This window comes from Lynx canadensis, chromosome C2 (assembly GCF_007474595.2).
Source record: "Lynx canadensis isolate LIC74 chromosome C2, mLynCan4.pri.v2, whole genome shotgun sequence".
Lineage (NCBI taxonomy): Eukaryota > Metazoa > Chordata > Mammalia > Carnivora > Felidae > Lynx > Lynx canadensis.
Genome location: NC_044311.2, coordinates 113,156,556 through 113,175,407, shown reverse-complemented (window position 1 = coordinate 113,175,407; position 18,852 = coordinate 113,156,556). Strand labels below are relative to the sequence as shown.

General features: G+C 40.9%; 1 protein-coding gene across 1 annotated transcript in view; it reads left to right on the top strand.

The window, feature by feature from the left end:
• The first annotated feature begins 377 nt into the window (after nt 1-377).
• Nucleotides 378-18,852, top strand: part of CRYBG3 (crystallin beta-gamma domain containing 3) — a 131,154-nt gene continuing 112,679 nt past the window's right edge. The window contains exons 1-2 of the mRNA XM_030329299.1: nt 378-590; nt 18,621-18,687. Of these exons, the coding sequence (XP_030185159.1) occupies nt 442-590; nt 18,621-18,687 (216 nt within the window). The 5' untranslated portion in view covers nt 378-441. The remainder of the gene's footprint in view (nt 591-18,620; nt 18,688-18,852) is intronic.

The following is an 18,852-nucleotide window of genomic DNA, read 5'->3' as shown; positions in this document are numbered from 1 at the left end:
TCAGTAATACAGAGTAAAAACTGAGCGCAAAGTCCAAAGGACTACAGCCTAACTGTTTTGGGCGGGAAACCCGGAGCCCAGCGTCCCAGGCTGCGCGTTCACCCCACCCAGGATCTCAGGCTCCCGCCTCCAGCTGGGACCCCGCCGGCCCCGCAGACTCCCGCCTGGCCCAGACTCGGGGCGGTGCCGCGGCTTCTGGCTCCTCCCAGGGGGCGGGCTAGTCGGGGGCGGGAGGAGGAGCCGGCGTGCTGCGCTAGCAACAGCCGCGCGGGGTGCGCATCGCGCCCGCGCCTCTCCCGCCCAGGATGGACTGAGCCGCGCCGGTTGCCCGCGCCCAGTCTGTCCTGCCTTCGCCGGTCCTGCCACGCCGGGCTCCCGGCGTAGGACACCGCCAAACCCGTTCGCCGCGGACCGCCCCGGACCGGCAGCCGCGCAGGGGACATGTCTGGAGGCCGGAGGAGGGGCGGCGCCCCCTGGCACACCTTCTCCCGGTTCTTCGCTCCCCGAAGCCCTTCCCGGGACAAGGAAGAGGACGAGGAGGAGAGGTCGGGGACGAGCCAGCCGCCCGCTCCAGGCCAGGGCGCCGCCAGGTGGGAGCCGCGGGGGACATCTGGGGGTCCTGCGCGAACTCGCCGGACGGGGGCCCCTGGCCCGACCGACCGCCTGCAGCCAGCTGCTCTGGGGCCAGGCTGCGCTCCGTTCGCCACTTTCTGTTCTCCTTTCTCCATTGCTAAAGTTTCCTCCTCTTCGCCCGGTCCCCTTGCCGCCTCACTCCCCTTTCCTTGGATAAATCCGGGTGAAGTTCGTGACCCGCGGAGGAGCGCGTTCCCACCCGGCCCAGCCTGCGCGGCGCTCTTCCTCCCCACTCCCCCTCCCGGAACGTGATTCTGTTCCCGTTCCACACTGGCGTCTGCGCTCCAAGTTCTGTGGCAAAAGCGAGTCCCCCGGCGTCCTGCCGGCAGTAATGGGAAACAGTTGTGAGCGAGCCGAGCCACCAGCCGGGGCGGAGAGGGCGCCATCCGAAACCACTCGTGGGGGAAAGGTAAAGCGTTGGAGCGCCACCCTCTCAGATGGTGTTTTGCCATCCTATTTCAGTTTCCTCAAAATGATTTTTTTTTTTTAATGTGATACCGAGTTCCCAAGACTTCGTCAAAATACAAAACCTCGCTAGTTTTATTTACCATTTTGCCTGGACATTTAAATTATGCCGCCCTTTCTCATGTCTCTTTGGGAACATCTGCCTCAAGTTCCCCAACAGATTCCAGAAACCAGGACTCAGCTGTCTTGGTTTCAGCAAGGATAAAGTGCCCCTTCTCTGCAGTCTTTCTTCGTTCCTCCACCTGCTGTAAAATCGATTATTTTTTTTAGACGGGTCTCCGTAAGATGCCCGTTCCTGAGCCTCTTTTTTCTGCTCAGAGGGAAGAGGGGTCAAATACATCTCGCTGTTTTAAGCGTTTGGTGAGAAGACAAGCTTATAGTCTCTGCTCTTCCAAACTGCACCGGAAGAGTGTAATCCCTTTTGATTGGGAGGACGCTCTCCAGAAAGCTGTGTTTACTTCAGATTTTAAAGACTTCGTGGAGGACTTCAGAGGAAAATGGATAGGAAGCAGAACTGTGACCGAGCTGGTTTCATTAGTATTCAGGTCTCGTGATTTGGTTCTAGTCGTTTATGTGTGCCTCAGTTTCCCTCCTTTTGAAACGTGTCCATTACGAATGTCTGTTAATGCCACATCTTTCCAAGACAGCTCCTGTAATTGGTAGATTTTCCTGGGAAGCTTCAGCTATTGTGGCCCTGTTAAGGGGGAACTTAAAATTCATAGTTACACAGTAGTTAAAAATAGTTTCGAAGTCTGACAGGGCTCAACCAGAGTGTCAGATCTGGTGGGGGCAGACAGCCTGAGGTGCCTGCCATCACTGCAACGACACTAATAATATTGGATAATACAGAAGCAGTGTTTAAAAGAAATCCCAGGTAGTCTTAGCAAAAGTTGGAAACTTGAGTCAGTGTTAGAAGGGAATAGGCTGGCCAACTTCAGGTTCAGAACAGAATTGTGCTGAAACTTTTCCTGCCTTCCTGCCCTGTTTTGGCTTTTTAGGCACTTCTCAGATCTAATTTCCTCTCTCTGGAGCTAACCACTCTAGCAGCTGGCCTCTTGTCTGCTTAGCGCTTCTCCATTCTCATTATCTCCAGATAGGCACACACTGGCCTTTTGACACTGAGAATTTTAATAGTGCTTATGTGAACACTAATTTTGTCTTCATCTTTGTAGAACTTTCCCAGTGTTAAGGGGATAGCAGATAATCCTTTCTGTGGGTGTTTTATGTTTTAAATGAGCTTAAATCTTTCTTTTCAAGAATATAAACACATACAAAGCCTTTATTGAAAGTTTAATGAAACAAATGGAAACTCTTAGTAGTACCCAGTGTCCTAGTAACACAACACCCTGGTGTTTACAAGTTTGGAAACAGATTTGCAGTTTGTCACTGTGCTCTTATTTCAAAATGAAGGGGCATTTTGGCTCTTTTCTTAAAGGCAGCAAAAAAATTGGTAGTTTTAATGGGAGCCCAGTTTACCTTTTATACGGGTGATTTTGGGTGGCGAGGAATCCCAAGAGCAGACATGTAAGTGCTTGGCGTGGTAAGGATGTAAAGATGCCTGGAAAAAGGCTCCTTCTCTCAAGGAACTGTAAGAAGCTGAAAAGACCGCTTGTAAACAATAATATTAGCACCTATCATGTATTTAGCATTTAACAATTTGTAAAAGTACTTTAAAAATATTACACTTGAGGTTGGACACACCTTTGCGATTAGCGTCCTCATTTTATTATAGAAAACAGAGCTAAGGAAACTTGCCCCAAGTCCATAACTACTTTTCGTTCAGTGAACAAGTATTAAGTCCAACTCTGTGCCTGCAACTCTGAGTCCCCTTAACATACATTAAGGGTTAATATCTGCGTTCTGATTTTTCAGTGTACTCGAAATGCATTCTGTCAAACTTGAAACTTGTATAGTTTCCTTTTCTTCACTACCAGTGATGTTTATATGAATTTTATTTACATAATGTAGGCATGTACAAATATAAAATGGGACATAAATTCCTTAAGAACAGAATGAAAATTAAACATAAGACCAATAAGACTCAATTTTTTTAAATTTTTCTTTTTTTTTTCAACGTTTATTTATTTTTTGGGACAGAGAGAGACAGAGCATGAACGGGGGAGGGGCAGAGAGAGAGGGAGACACAGAATCGGAAACAGGCTCCAGGCTCCGAGCCATCAGCCCAGAGCCTGACGCGGGGCTCGAACTCACGGACCGCGAGATCGTGACCTGGCTGAAGTCGGACGCTTAACCGACTGCGCCACCCAGGCGCCCCAAGACTCAATTTTTAAGCATTATCCTGAAAACGCTTTTTTGGCTCCTCACAAAATGCAGATGGTACCACCTGGGACAAACACAGGGTCCTTGGGGGTTGCTGTGATTATGCCGTGATTCAGGTTTTCTAATAATTCCTTTTTTGAACCATAGGAAAGCCTTTGCTTTTATGGTGTGCTCTAAATTATTTGGGTTTCATTTGGTGTCAACACATCATTTATTTATTGAGTTTGCTGCTGTTTTGTTCTCATTAACCTTAGGCAATTAAAGAAGGTCAGGAAATATCAACGCTGTTATATGTGCAAATTCAGGTGTGGACACTTGAATTGCTTGTTAGTACTCTTCTTGGGTGACCAGATCCAGGAGGTGCTTATATTTATTTTAGATTATCTAGATAGGAAAATGTAACTGAAGTTTTCATAGGAAACTTGAAACCTCTGAGCTATTTTAGATTATATAGATAGGAAAATGTAACTGAAGTTTTCATAGGAAACTTGAAAACTCTGAGCTTTGTGTATCCCAGTTATTTCAAACCACTGCTATAATATTTAAACCAATTTATGAGCACATAAGGAAAGAACTCCTTAGAAGTGATGGGGGGGGGGGGGAATGCCTGGGTGGCTCCGTCGGGTAAGTGGCCGACTTAGGCTCAGGTTATGATCTCACAGTTCATGAGTTCAAGCCCCACTTTGGGCTCTGTGCTGACAGCTCAGAGCCTGTAGCTTGCTTCAGATTCTGTGTCTCCCCCTCTCTCTGCCCCTCTCCCACTTGCACTCTGTCTCTCAAAAAATGAATAAACAATGAAAATAATTAAAAAGTGATAGGGGATAGCAGGGAGGTCTTAATGGTTGAGGGATTGTTACCTGGTTCTTGGAGACATTAGTAGTGTTTTAATAAGAGAACTTAGCCAGTAAGATAGAAATAGGGAACAGGTATTCTAGGTTGAGCAAGAGCCTATAGGAGGTTATGATCTGTTGGGGACTATATAATTTAATATACATTAGTGGGACAGAATGAAAGAGGCAGTAAGGATTGGAGCTAGGTCAGATTTTGGCTCTTGATTTAAAGGTTAGACTACTTATGTGAAAGCCTGTTAAACAGATACTGTGAGAATGTCAAATTTGGAGGATACCTGCCTATTAATATTCTCCATTTGGGGGGAAATGATTGCTCCCTTTCTTTGCTGTATCACACATGATGGACCTATTTAAAAGCAACGCTGTGTGACATTTTAACTCTGGAGGGGGGGTAGTAAGGTGAGAACAGCATTTATCAAGGCAGACTGTACACATATTGCTGGGTTGGGTACTTTTACTTGCAGCATCTCATTTAAACCTCACCCTCAACTTTGAAGGTTAGTATACTGATCACTATTCTGACAGCTGAGAAAACTGAGGGTGGAGAGTTCTTAGTAGTGAACACTGGTGGCATCTTGGGTGGAAGGATTCTTTGGTGAACTGGACTCTGCTGTCCTTTGCAGGACATTTAGCATCCGTGACCCCGCCCACTAATTGCCAGTAGCATTCTCCAGTCATTGGGATAATCCAAACACCTCCACCCAGGTGCATGGGAGGAGGTAGGGTGATACCACTCCCAGTGAAGAATGATTTAGCCCAAATCATGGAAGAAATAAGTTTCAAGGTTGAGATTTGAACTTAGGTTTCTCCGACTCTAAAAGCTGTTGTTGTTTTTTTCCCCCACACCATTTTGCCCACTCTTCTAAACTGTGCTCATTCAAAACATATTTGCATATGTAAGTCAATGGGAATTTTTCATACTTTGTTCCAGAATGAGTGTTAGTGTGGCCCATTTCAGATAGATTCTTTTTGGCTGTTCCTTTCAGTGTTCCAGTATATCGTTACTGATAGAAAGTAAGAGAATCACTAGAACCAAGGACAGGGGCTGTGTCTTATTCATCTTGGTGTCCCGTTTACCCAGCTTAGGTGAGGAGTGAATCACTATTTCTTGATGGAACATTGAAGCACTTACTAGTGGTTTTCAGCTAGAGCTAGTACAGTGTTCCCGCAGCTCTGAAGTGCGCATTTAGACACATGGGGCATCTTGAAAGATTTCTATACAGTGTTTGGGTCTCTATTTAAAGTTTAGAGAATTTTTGCTCGTCACCATGGCTGAGGGTGTTAAATGGGTGGAGCAAGGATGCTAATGACTTGTACAGGAGATATTCTCATAAAAAACAAACATGTCAGTAGTGCCCCTGATGCATGAGAGCTTTTGGCTGTTAAGGAACCAGTGTTGACCACAGCATCAAGTATGTGAGAAAAGGGAGCTTTGTTCTCTGAATTTTCATGGTGATTATATTTTCACTGATTTGCAAGCACTATAGAAAATAATTGGTAACTCGTTTAGTTGAATAAGGAGATACCTGTGTGGTCTTGAAGGACCACATCAGTAGTTCATACCCATTGTAGTAAAGATGACAGGAAAATTCCAGAAGTCCTCAGCGGTATTTTCTAAGAATGTTGAACTCCCAAGTTGAGTGAAAGCATAGAAGGTACTTTTGACAGAGTAGAAATACAGACTGTTAGGGTGTTGAAACTGTATCATCTTTCAAGTGAAATTTCTCTCTTTGGGGTTTAATAGGGTGTCTGCCAGATGCCTAATTTGAGGATTCTGTTTCTTGGTGAGGGCATTCCTTGTAAGCTAACTTAGTTGTACACTCTCAGTGTTAAGAGTTGCAAGTACTTCACATTGTCCAGCAATAAATTTACGTCATCAGAACTTCTAACTGTATTGAAAACTGATAGCATTTTCATCTCAGAGGACAATATATAAAGAGATAAAAACAAATTTTGCAAAGAGGAAAATAATATCCCCTTCAAGATAAAATATTTCCTTTCCCAACTAGGGTACTAATGAAATGCACTGCAGCCTAGATATGCCAGAAATGCTAATACAGTTATGGTAGCAAGAAAACTTAGGTTGGTGTAAATTTAAATTCAGGAAAATAATCTGGGCTTTCTCCTGAAAAGAGAAGATCAGCATGAAATAAAAGTTTAAAACATCATTTATTTGGAGTCTGTTCATTCCATAAATTTGAAGGGCTGCTATGTGTGAGATAATGCTATTAAGCAGTGGGGATAAAGATGAATGACCAAAACTACCCTCAAAGAGTGCATAAATTAACAGAGGAGATAAACACAGACATCTCTGGTCTCAAGATGAGCTCACTATAAGCTAAAAATGTTCTTGACATATGTGCATGTGACCTGTTTGGTTCAGAATACACTTGCTGTTTCATGACTGTCATATATTGTATGAGAGCTTTACCTGGGCTTTCAAGATCTCTTCCCACATTAATTAACTTTTCTGAGCATGGTTTGTTTAGCATCCTTTGCCAAACAATACTGGGGAGATGTGACAGTAACTGTACCAGCAGGATCAATGCTTTTCCCCTGTTGCTCTTGCTCTTCCTAGACTTCACAGGTTTGGTTAAGTTCCAAATGGAGGCAGAAAAGTACATCCTTTCGGGCATTAACATTTCATGTGACTGGAGATCCTTACTTAGTGTCGATAGAGAAACAAGTTGAAGTTTTGCTGCCAGAAATAACTCATTCTTTTTTTTTCTATAAAGTTTTTTTTTTTTTTTTAAGCTTATTTGAGAGAGAGAGGGTGCACAAGAGAGAACAGAGGAGGGGCAGAGAAAGTTGGAGAGAGAGAATCCCAAGCAGGCTCTGCACTGTCAGTGAGGAGCCCAATGCAGGACTCGATCTCATGTACTGTGAAAGCATGACCTGAGCCGAAATCTAGAGTCGGATGCTTGACCAACTGAGCTATCCAGGCACCCCAGAAATAACTCATTCATAATATTTAGGTGGCAGTTGTGAATGGCCAGTGGTACAACTCCATCAGGACTATCCCTCAATGTGTCATCCCTGGGGGTATTTAATTTCAGGTATCCCAAAGCAGTGAAACAACTGTTTAGTCAAGTGGGTTTTTTGCTCGACAGATTAGTGATGACAAAACTAAACCACCCTTTATTAAGGCCATAATCAGACCCAAGGCCTGTGCTTGGGGCTTTAAATACATACATTCATTTAATCCTTAGCAACCTTTGAGAGAGGAGGTATTTTTATTCTGTCTTACAGATCTATAATTTAAGGTTTGGAGAGGTCCAGCAGTTAATCAGAAGTCTCACAGCATCTGTGGTGGAGTCAGAGTCAGATTCTCTTCCTGAATTCAGAGCCTGCTGCATTATGTGATTGCTTCCTCTGCTTAACTTAGGAAGACCTATAAAAGAAAGCTGGCCTTAGAAAATGGTTTTGAATGGAAATAAAAGACAATGGCATGCAGCTGGACGTCTGCCCAGATGGCTTGGGTTAGTGCTCTGTACAATAAAGAGTTTATGGTCCTGACAGTTGAGAAAAGGAAAACAAATGTATATATTTATACAAATTATAAATATATATTTAAACACTTGAAAAGGGTCCATCTTCTTCAAAAGACATAGAAACTGAACGTGTAGCAGCAAGATACCGTATTCTCCCTAATTGATAAGCAAACGAGTTGGATGTGGGGAAACTGGAAGTAGTGACTGGTGGGAGGATAAACTGGAAGGTTCTCTCAGTATTCTGGATTCACATACTGTGACCCAGCACTTCCCTGTAGGAATTCCCTTAGACATGTACAGTTTGCAAACAGACCCAATGTTGTCTTTACAAAGTTAGCCATTGCAGTGTTGCTTTCGTAGCAAAAGGAAAAAAATAAAATTGTTACATGGGGTACAACAATGTAATAGAATATTACACAGCTGCCAAAAAGAATGACAAAGCATTTTATGTACTGATAAAGGAATATCTCCAAGATTTTAAGGAAAAAAAAAAAAGCTGGAAATCACTGTGTGTGGTATGCTCCCATTCCTGTATCAAAAATGGGGGAGTGTGAAATAAGTCTGTTACTGGGGTTAACTAGGGGAGATGGAAAAGTGACTCAGGGAATGAGGAACAGGAAGGAATCTTCATTTTATATCTTTTTTATACATAAAAAAGTTATGCGAATTACCTATTTTAGGGGAAGTAAGGTTAGTTTAAGACCTGGTGGCTATCTGGGTATAAAAGAGGGGAAAAAAAAATCAAGAAAATTTAGGATCCTGACTTGGCAGAGATTTTCCAAAAAATGCATGAACTACATTAACTTATTCAAATGAGAGAAGTTATAATTAAGGCTATAAATATATAGAAGTAATATTTATAATACAGAGAGCTTTGATATCTTGACACTTTTTATGAATGAGGTTTGTATATTATGAATCAATAATGTGAAACTGGGTGGAATTAACAGAGCCTCAAAAATACCAACTCATTTTCGTGAGATCACCTGTCATATACTTAGAGTAACAGTATGACCCTAGCATTTCATTCACACTTTCAGTCTTTTGTTAAAAATTGAGGCAGGCCCTCATCTCTAAGGTTTAGCATATGAGGTTTAAATCTCCAGAGTTAGCATAATAATAAGTGTACAGAATAATAAGTGTACAAAATGAGGATGCCTGTATATTAGGACGACTTTTTGTTTTACTGGAAAGGTCATGTATGAAAATGTGTTTTCACCAGTGTTTACCAAGAATTCATTTACCCCTCATACCAGGCACTGTGCTAGGTTCTGGGAATCCAGAACTGAACATGCTACAACATGGTCTTTGGTTCAGAGTACACATGCAGTTTTGTGGGGAAGGTAGACATAGCACAAATCTTTCTTCCCTTAAATTAAGTACCCAGGGCAGAGTATGGAGGGGGTGTTGCTGCTGGGTGGTTCAGTGGGTTAAGCATTGGACTTCAGGTCATGATCTCGCGGTTAGTGAGTTCTAGCCCCACATTGGGCTCTCTGCTGTCAGAGCAGAGGCCACTTTGGATCCTCTGTCCCCCTGTCTTTCTGCCCCTCCCCTGCTCATCCTGTCTGTCTGTCTGTCTGTCTCTCTCTCTCTCTCTCTGTCTCTCAAAAGTAACATTAAAAAAATATGTTCCTTTAAAGAAAAGAAAAAAAAAAAAAAAGATGAGCACCAAGGTGCCACTCAGGGCTATAGGAGCATTTAACAAGTGTGGGCCCTTTCTTGACACACTTTTTAGAGGAAACTTCTAATCTTGTTTAAGCTCTTTCTTTTGGTATTTTTGGACATGTGTCTGAACAATGCCTTACAGTTCTTTCTTGAGTTCTAAACTTTAGATAACTTATATTGACTTCTGGTTATGGTAGATGAGGACTTAGCTATTTTATACCTCTTCCTACTTCCTTTACTCATTCAGCCAATATAATTGTTGATTTTGGAATAAAATCAAAAGCCAATATTTAGATTTTTATGAAATACAATTTTGGTTTCATAATACAACACACTAGCTTTTATATCTTCCTTATGACAAGTAGCACAAATGGCAGTACCAGAAATTGTGAAAATGGCATTTGAGTACCCTCACAAATACTAGTTTCATATAATTTCTAAAGATATATTTTAGAAGTTTGTGCTTTATTTTTTATATTAAGATTTATATATACCGTAGATACAACCTTAGTGGCAGATCATATTTTTTTTATATAATTACCATGCTTCTTATGACAAGAAATGAAATACTCTCAATTTTCCATTCTATTAAGTGGAGACAGGTTAGGTGAGATACAGATTCTCAGACTTCCTTGTCTTGTCAGATCACCAAGGAGTGTACCCTCGCTGGAGGGGTGGCATTGCGCTCTATTAGTCAAAGCTGGAAATGTGTCTTGTAATAATTTTGATTATTTCATTGTTTTAGGAAGGCAAATAAGGATCTCCTATATATTATGGTACAAATAAGTTATCATTATGTAATATTTGTAGTATTAGCATTTTGTTATTTGTCTATTATGAATTCATTTTCACTAACTTCCATTTGTTTGCTTTTCACAATCACTATAATACTTTGCATTTTTTTTGTCTTTTTAATAGTAATATATACTTTTTTAAAACAGGTATGATGAATTATAAGAAAATCAAAAAGAAGAAACAACTCATAACCCTACCGACAAACATACACATACTATCCTTTCAGATCATTTTCAATGTGCATTTACACATATATACATATTATTACAAAAAGTGGAAGTTCTTTTCAGGATTTTGAAATTTATTTTTTTTCCACTCAACCATAATGCTTTAACATTTTCTACAATAGTATATATATTTATATAAATTACAAAAATAATTTTAAATTTAGTCCTTTCAAAAATCTGAGTGTTATCATCACTTTTCAGAATTCAGTTTGAATATCTAAATCTACCTCTCTGCCTATGTGGGGTTTGCACTGTAATGGGAGAAGACAGAAAATTAACAAATTCTGTAATGTATAATGGTCAGGGTGAGGGTATGGGACATGATGGAGGTAGTGGGTCTGGAGTGAGGTGTAGATAGGATGGTCATGAAAGTCCTCTCTCTTGGGTAACACTTAAGCAAAGGACCTCGATGCTACTTGAGAGTGGGGAACAAATCTAAGGAAAGAACTTTCCAAGCAGAGGGAACAGCCAGTTCCAGGGGCCTGGGGGTAGTATCATGTTGGCACAGATGCTAGAGTGAGCAGAGACAACAGAACGGAAGAGAGAGCAGCCGTCAATGACATGGGGAAAGGAGTCAGGGCCAGAGGAGATAGGCCAAGGTAGGGAGTTGAGATGATGTTTACTTTTAGAAAGTATCATTTGGACATAGGTTTATATGTGTGCATGTGTTTATATATTCTCACAAAGGTTGTTGGTTTATTGATGTCTGGAAAAATTTGCAGTGAGAAAGAATTTGAGTTGGAGATGAGGTCAGGCTCTGGGAAGGCACAGTCTCGCCTGGCCTTGAACCTCCAGTGCCCCTTCCTTAGGACAGTTTGATGAATACTACATGAACGGATGCCTGTTTTAGAGGGCAGCTAGAACCCTGTTTTGAGTTCATGTCACAGCAAAAGATGGAGGGTGTTGATTCATGTGAGGTAGATCACAAATGTTCAGAATCTGAAAGATATGAGGTCAAGGACTTTGGGATAGTGGAACAGTTACTAATACAGTCACATATAGACAGCTCAGGTACACATCAAACATACCAACGTTCTCTGTAGCCTGTGATTAAACTAAAGGGTCTTGTTTCGGGGGGCATGAGCAGGGAGACCGGACATAAAGCACCTTCCAGGTAGTTACATAAATAGGAGAAGGCTGACATGATAGGGAAAAGACTGTCACAAGAGTCTAAGATGGTAAAGCAACAGAACTTCATAATCATGTCTTACCTTTCCTCCCTTTCCCGTTTTTTCTCCAAAGAGTTCTGAAATTCAAATGCCAGATGTTTGAACTAAAATACATGCTGTTCGACTGCCTTAAAATGGCAGCTTTTAGTTACCTTTTAATTTGAAGCCCAGAAATAGTGCCATAACCACCTGTTTTATATTCTGTTAATGGTCATTAAAAAAAATACAAGTACTACTCTACTGCTGGCAGACACTGATTCTGAATGGATGGTTTTCCAGATGGTTGTTTGTAAATTGTCCATGTGGAGCTCTGTCTTTATCCCCATAGAAGCTGGGTTGGAAATGTTGGATGCGGCTCCAGGCCAGGGCACACAAGTTGGTTTAATCCATAATATGCCTGCGGTATAATATTGAAAAAAGAGAACTCCACGCTTCTGGTGTGAAGCTGTGTCTGTAAGAAAAAACTTCCAAGGAGTGTAGATGCTCCCAGGGCAGCAGCAGACCCTCTGAGAGTTTGTGGGAATAAAAGCCTATACTGTATTTAAGGACCCCAAGTGAGGGCTGAGAGGGTGGAGCCCAAGGGAATACAGGACAGGTCCCTAGGTGGTTTCAGTAGATTTGAAATAAGGACTGTAGAAGTTTCTGCCTCTTTGTTACAATGTCCTGGTATTAATTTTGTCACCGAGTTGGTTTCTTAGTTAGAGTCTGTCTCTTCCTTCACCACAGAAACTTCAAGGTTAGCCTACCTGTTTCTTTTTCCATTCTCGCTGCCAGTGGAGATTCATATGGGATTTTAGATCTGGCAGAGAGCTGGTCTGACTCTTTCATTTTATGTCTTTGAAAAATCCAGTCCAGGAAGGTACATTTTGACTGAAGTGCCTTTTGTCCCTAAAGTGCTGTCCCTGAAACAGACATCTGTCCATTTTGAGTTTTTGCAAAGCATTTTGCTACCAATGACCATAGGAAAAGGGTATGGATAGGTAAAAGACCCTTTCTTGTTCTGTACTATTTTTTCATATAATTCTCCAAGGTAAAGTCATGCCCGGAGACTGAGTATGATTTGATCACATTTCAAAGGAAGGCCAGATTCTGGTCACTTCTGGAGTTTCATCACAGTACTTATGTCAAGTGGGCTCTGAGGTGAGGAATAATAAATAACATGCCAGACAGGGAGGCCTGATGGAGCTGTGGTGGAGAGGGGGATGCTGTTTAGTGGATCAGGAGAGTTTTATGTTAGTGGAGGAGGAGAAAACAATAGATTTGCCTTGACTGTCTTTCTGTGTCCTTAACCTTGCTGGTTCCTCTACTGCAGACCATTACACCATACAGCGGAAGTGAAAATCAGAAGATAATTTCAGGTGGCATCAGGCTGAGTGGGATGGAGAGAAAGAGAAGGGAGGGAAAAAAAAAAAAATCCTTCATTTCCCTAGGGATGGTGGGAAGTCCCTGTGGACAGTGGATCCAGGCGGGGGCGGGGCTGGGGAGAGGCTGTTTAGATGTATAGGGCATTCCTAAATTGGGGACTATGTTTTACGTTTTATTAAGTGGCTTTGTGTTTAGGGATATGCTCAGAATTACCGCCAGTGATGTCTTCAGCGAGAAACGTTACCTCCTTTCTGAAAATGGCAAGAAATCATAGACTTCTGCATCCGTAGAAAAGTGGACAAGCCTCCAAAAGACTGTTATGGAAGTTGTATTCAGTTCTTTGACATTTCCAGGAATGATCTGTGAGAGAAAAGGCAGAGTAAGAGGCAATACACAGCAGCTGTGCTCTAGGAGGGGGAGGCGTGAAGAGCCTTACTCTCCCTCACTGTGCCTCCACCCAGTCCTCCGAGTCTGTGTGCTGTCCCCGCATGTCTATCCCTTGACCATCTAGGAAGTTGCATTCCTACCACATGAGGAACTGAGCCTGGAAGAGGCCCAGGAGCATCCCTTATTCTTCAGTCTGTGGTATACACCTAAAAGAAGGGTATATTTTCTTTTCTTATTTTTTTTTTTAAAGTTTATTTATTTTGAGAGAGAGCATGCATGCAGAGGTGGGGGAGAGGCAGAGAGGAGGAGAGACAGACTCCCAAGCAGGCTCTGAGACATCCCTGCAGAGCCCAGTGTAGGGCTCGAACTCACAAACTGTGAGATCATGACCTGAGCCGAGATCAAGAGTGGACGTTTAACTGACTGAGCCACCCAGCTGCCCCACGAAGGGTATATTTTCTTGTTGGTCCCACTTTGCACTTGCGATGGTCAGTGTACCCATTCGGGCAACAGCTCTTGGTTGGGGCCAGGAGCTCTGCAGGGCATGGCTGTTGGAAAATGGGTAGTGTTGTACATGACTTGAGTTTTCTGAGTAGTTGATACCTACCCTTTAACTATCAACACTGAACACATTTAAATAATATTAAGTGGAGCTCCCTCAGACTGGATCATTCTCCTCCCTGTACAACTCTCATTTGTTGGCTTCTGCTGAAGAATAGAGGCTCTCAAACCATTGTTTATCAAGAGTGTGGTCAGAGGGCCACCTGCTTCAGAACAATCCTGGGTAGGGGGAGTTGGTTATTGAAAATGTGGACTCCTGGGCCCCACTCCTAACTGGAATCATTGACAGGTAGGCCCATAAATTTGCTTTATAAATACGATTGCCCAGGTGATGGTGGTGCATCTAGGTAGAGATTCTGAAGGAGTGAGGGCAAAGATTTCGTCTGGTGTGTTCACTGCTCAACCCCTAGCACCAACAACAGTGCCTGGCACTTAAAAGGGATTTGAAAGGAAGGGGCCAGTACTTATCTGCTGACTGAGTGAGTTGATGTGCCCAGTCGTCTTTTGCTTATTTGCTATGGGTTAGGGAATCTTGTTATGATTTAATAAAAAATAGAAGTATAAGATACATATTAAGTGCCAGGATAGAGACTTTCCTCTGTGTAAATTATTTGAACTCTAGAATATGCTTTGTTTTTTTCTTGGCCCAGAGTTTTGTTTTAATTTGTGTCTGGAAAGTAGATGGTAAATGACTGCATGTGGGATTCCTGGTTTTCAAGTATGGTGTAAATTAGGTAGCTTCAAAAATGAGAAGCTTCTGTGTTACTTAGACCTTGATTTTTACCTGGGCTGTTTTGAAAGATTAATTTCCAGAATTCCCGTAGCTAATAAGTAAGATGAGGCTATTTGGAAATGCAGGGTCTTATTTGTGCCTACGTGTGATTATGATTCCTGCCCCTCACCCCCTGCCATGAGCAAAATGTGTGCTTTCTAAAAATACTGCTATTGAAATATTCCTGGGTCCCAAAGGGGGTTAAATTGTGAGAGAACAATAGAAACGGATTGTCGTCTTTCATAAGGTTTTAGATCATCTGAATTTGAACATGTTTCTCTTTTCTTCATATATTTAAGAGTCTGAGAATACTATTCCAAGCCTTTTGAGTCTTTTCTGTTCATTTTTTTTAACTAAGCCGACTGGTAAGTCAATGTTTTCAGTATTTTCATCTACTCTGTTTTATTTTTGTGTGTGTTTTGCCTTTAAATCATCTCAGAATAATCTTATTTCTGTTGAGTATTTTCTCCTACCAACCCCACTCTCTTCTTTATACCTTTCAACAAAAAGTGTATATTCTTTCAAGAGACTTACATACTACTTCATTAAGAAAAAAATATGATTACATTGTTCCCATTTTTTTGATTAAGCAGGCACAAATAACCTGTTTGGTATCTTTTTTTTTTTTTTTTAACAAATAATATTTGAATGGCAGATACAATGCTAGGCTCTGGGACATAGACATGAATGATACAATTCTGAATTTAATGAGTTAAAATTCTAATTAGATAGCTGAACATTATAGTATATAGTATAAATGTATGTGTGGTATCACTGGGTTCGATGAGAACCCAAAAAAAAAAAAAAAAGATTAAGCTCGGACTAAATTGTAAAGGATTAAGAGCAGGGCTAAGTGTCGAGGATGTTGCATACAGGAGAAGAGAGTGGTTTGCCAGCATATTCTGAGAATGTAAAGTGGTTCTACGTGATGGGCGTATCTGGGGCCACGTGAGTAACTTTCTGTATCCTAAGGACTCTTCATTTTATTCATCATCTCCTAGAGATTTGCTGAAGGAATTTTTAAACTGGAAAGTGTGATGATCAGGTTAACAGTCATTTTGACAGGAATTGAAACATAGCAGTCCTGAAGAGGCCTGAGATCAATTAAGAAGGACTCTTGGTCAGTAAACTAGAAAAGAGGGGAAAGCTTTAACTGAAACAGTGATTTTTATAGCTAAACCAGAATTCTAAAATATGTTGTTTACTTTAGAACTCAACACAGTTTTAAATTTTGGTTTAGCAGTAAGATTCATGAGTCTTAAACATACCATATAAGGTTTAGAAGGTTTGTGAAGGTATTTCTTTTTCTTTTCCCAGCTTTTAATTCTTCAGTTGTTTACTCAATACAAAATACTTATATGCTGACCTACAACTATATTTTTATGGCATTGTGTGTGTGTGTGTGTGTGTGTGTGTATGTGTAGAATGTATGTAATTATAACTACTTGAAAATACTGATTTCTGTATTGCTCTCATGAACCTGGAGCTACATTTTCTACAGACCTTTTGTATTGGAAAAGAAACTTTTGCCATTTTCATAGGCAGTAAGTTTACAGAGTCCTGTAAACACTCTAGAGTTTCATTTTTTTTTTAACATTTATTCATTTTTGAGAGAGACAGAGCATGCGTGGGGGAGGGGCAGAGAGAGAAGGAGACACAGAATCCGAAGCAGGCTCCAGGCTCTAAGCTGTCAGCACAGAGCCTGACGCAGGGCTCCAACTCAAAAACTGTGAGATCATGACCTGTGGCCAAGTCAGACGCTTAACCAACTCAGCCACCCAGACGCCCCAACACTCGAGAATTTCAGGAGTCTTAAAGGGAAGAACTAGGAGACTAAGGTACTTGTATGTTTACTTTTTAGGTGAATCATTCAAAATAGACTGTAGTTAGAGAATACACTTATAAAACCATTAAGGTGAGTATTATTCTTGATTATATGACAAATCCTTATAATGTGCTCTTTTTACATGTATTTTGCTACTCTCTCTTTTTGCATTGAGCTAAAATAAACCAGTATTGACATTTAATTTAAAAAGAGAATTGTTGGGGCGCCTAGGTGGCTCAGTCAGTTAAACATTTGACTCTTGATTTCAGCTCAGGTCATGATCTCACATTTATGAGATTGAGCCCTACGTTGGGCTCTGCACTGACAGCATGGAGCCTGCTTGGAATTCTCTCTCTCTCCCTCTCTCTCTCTCTTACTCGCTTTCTCTTTCTCTCTCTCTCAGAAAAAAAAAAAAAAAAGAATTGTTAACAACCTTGTGACAAAAAATAAAGCTAAAATAGAAAATAAATAGAAAATGGAGATAAGAAACCAATCACTTTTAAAGCAGCAATGTTTGAGACCTTTTGTGTGTGTTTGTGTGTATATTAAATGTTTTTGATTACAATTCTGAATTGTACAGTATTTTTCTTTCTGTCCTTGGTTTTTCATATGGAATTTTCATGTGTTAAGCACATATTTATCTCCTTTATACAGTTGCTTTTCCTGCTGACACTTCAAAGGCTTATGAGTATGACTATTTCTTATTGGTTTGAGTATTCTGCGTAGAGTCTGAGACTCAATGAAATTTAGATCCATTGTATTTTCCACACCTTCATGATCTTTCTACCTTTCTGTCTTTTTATTGTTACCATTTGTTCCCTGTCTACATTATTGCACTGGACATTATGGATAGAAAATCTAACTAGCCTAAATCATGTCTTCTCTTTCTGTTGTGTCTAATCTGAGTTACTGAGACCACCTCCTTTTCATCCCCTCTACCACCAGTCACTATGATGCCCTGTGTTTTCCCCATTCTCTATCATCCCTCCTGCTTTATGCTTGTCCCCTGGCTAAAGGCTTCCCAGTGCTAGTAGGACAAAGATCAAGTTCTGAAATGTGTCAGACAGGTTCTGCATGGTCTGGCAGCCACTACTTCTGGTATCATTCTCCTCTCTAGCAGGGTTACCTCTGCCTGACACAAGTTGTTGTGCTCCAGTCTTATATTAAAAACAAACAAACAAAACATGGTTTCCTGAAAATGCCATATTCTCTATTACCCCTCCTTTGTGCCTTCTCTGAGAGCACTTAGCAGGCAGAATTGCTGTTCTTTGCTTCTTCTGTGCTCCATAGTATTTTGTTCTTTGAGCAGTTGTAACTTCTACCAAACTGTAGTTTTAGTTTGTTTGTATATCAGTCTCCCCTACAAGACTGAGTTTTATAAAGACCTTGACCTACTTGTTCTTACATCCTCAAGGCCAAGCATAATCCCTGGCGCATGGCAGACAGTCATGATGATCTTTAGTGGGGAGCTGTTCAATTTGTCTAGCATTATGAAAGTATGAAAATAAGATCGTGTATAGAACAAATATAAAAGTTTATATCTGAAATGTATATGTGCCTAATAGGAAGCATAGTTCATTATGACATAAGGCATCTGTGAAGGTATTCTAGACCAGACAATTGGGAGGTGACTGTCTGGAAAATCAGGTTCTTAAGGTGCCATCTGGGACACATTTGGGGCTAGATAAGCCTGCATCTATTTTTGAGTATTCCCAAAGTTCACTAGATGATCCTATATGTTTATAAAGACTTGCTGAATAGAAATATATTGTATTCCATGTAGCATTCAGTATAGGCATTAAAAAATATATATCAGGCTGTGGAAAACCCTAATATAAATAAAATTGTAGAGTGTTAATCATTTCCAAGATAGTTGTACACTGTTCTTTGTAATGATGATTATCAACATAAGAATGTAGCGTGTGATAGGTTCACAAGAATTTCTGAGGCCCAGATGAGTATATTTGAATGTGTTTTCAAGTGTAGAGAGTCAAATGAACATATTCTTTTACATATTGTGTGTGAATCCTTTGAGCATTGCACGTGAATGACCTTTCAGTTTTTACTTTAAACAAAGAAACTATTTTGGTAATTCTCTTTTAATTTCAAAGAAGCTGTGGTTTTTATTTTTCAGTGTTGAAAATGAGCCCATGAGCACAAGTCAGAAAAAGGAAAATGCGCTTTCATCAGAAGCAGTAAAGGTATGGTTTCAAATTAATATTATATTAAGCAAATATTTTTCTTAGTTTCTGCTCCTTTTAGATTCTGTGTCTCATTTGACATTTCAAAAAGAGCACTGTATTATTGATGTGTAAATCCAGCCCACCTCTGTTGGACATAGTATGTGGGGCAGGGTGGGGGGAGTG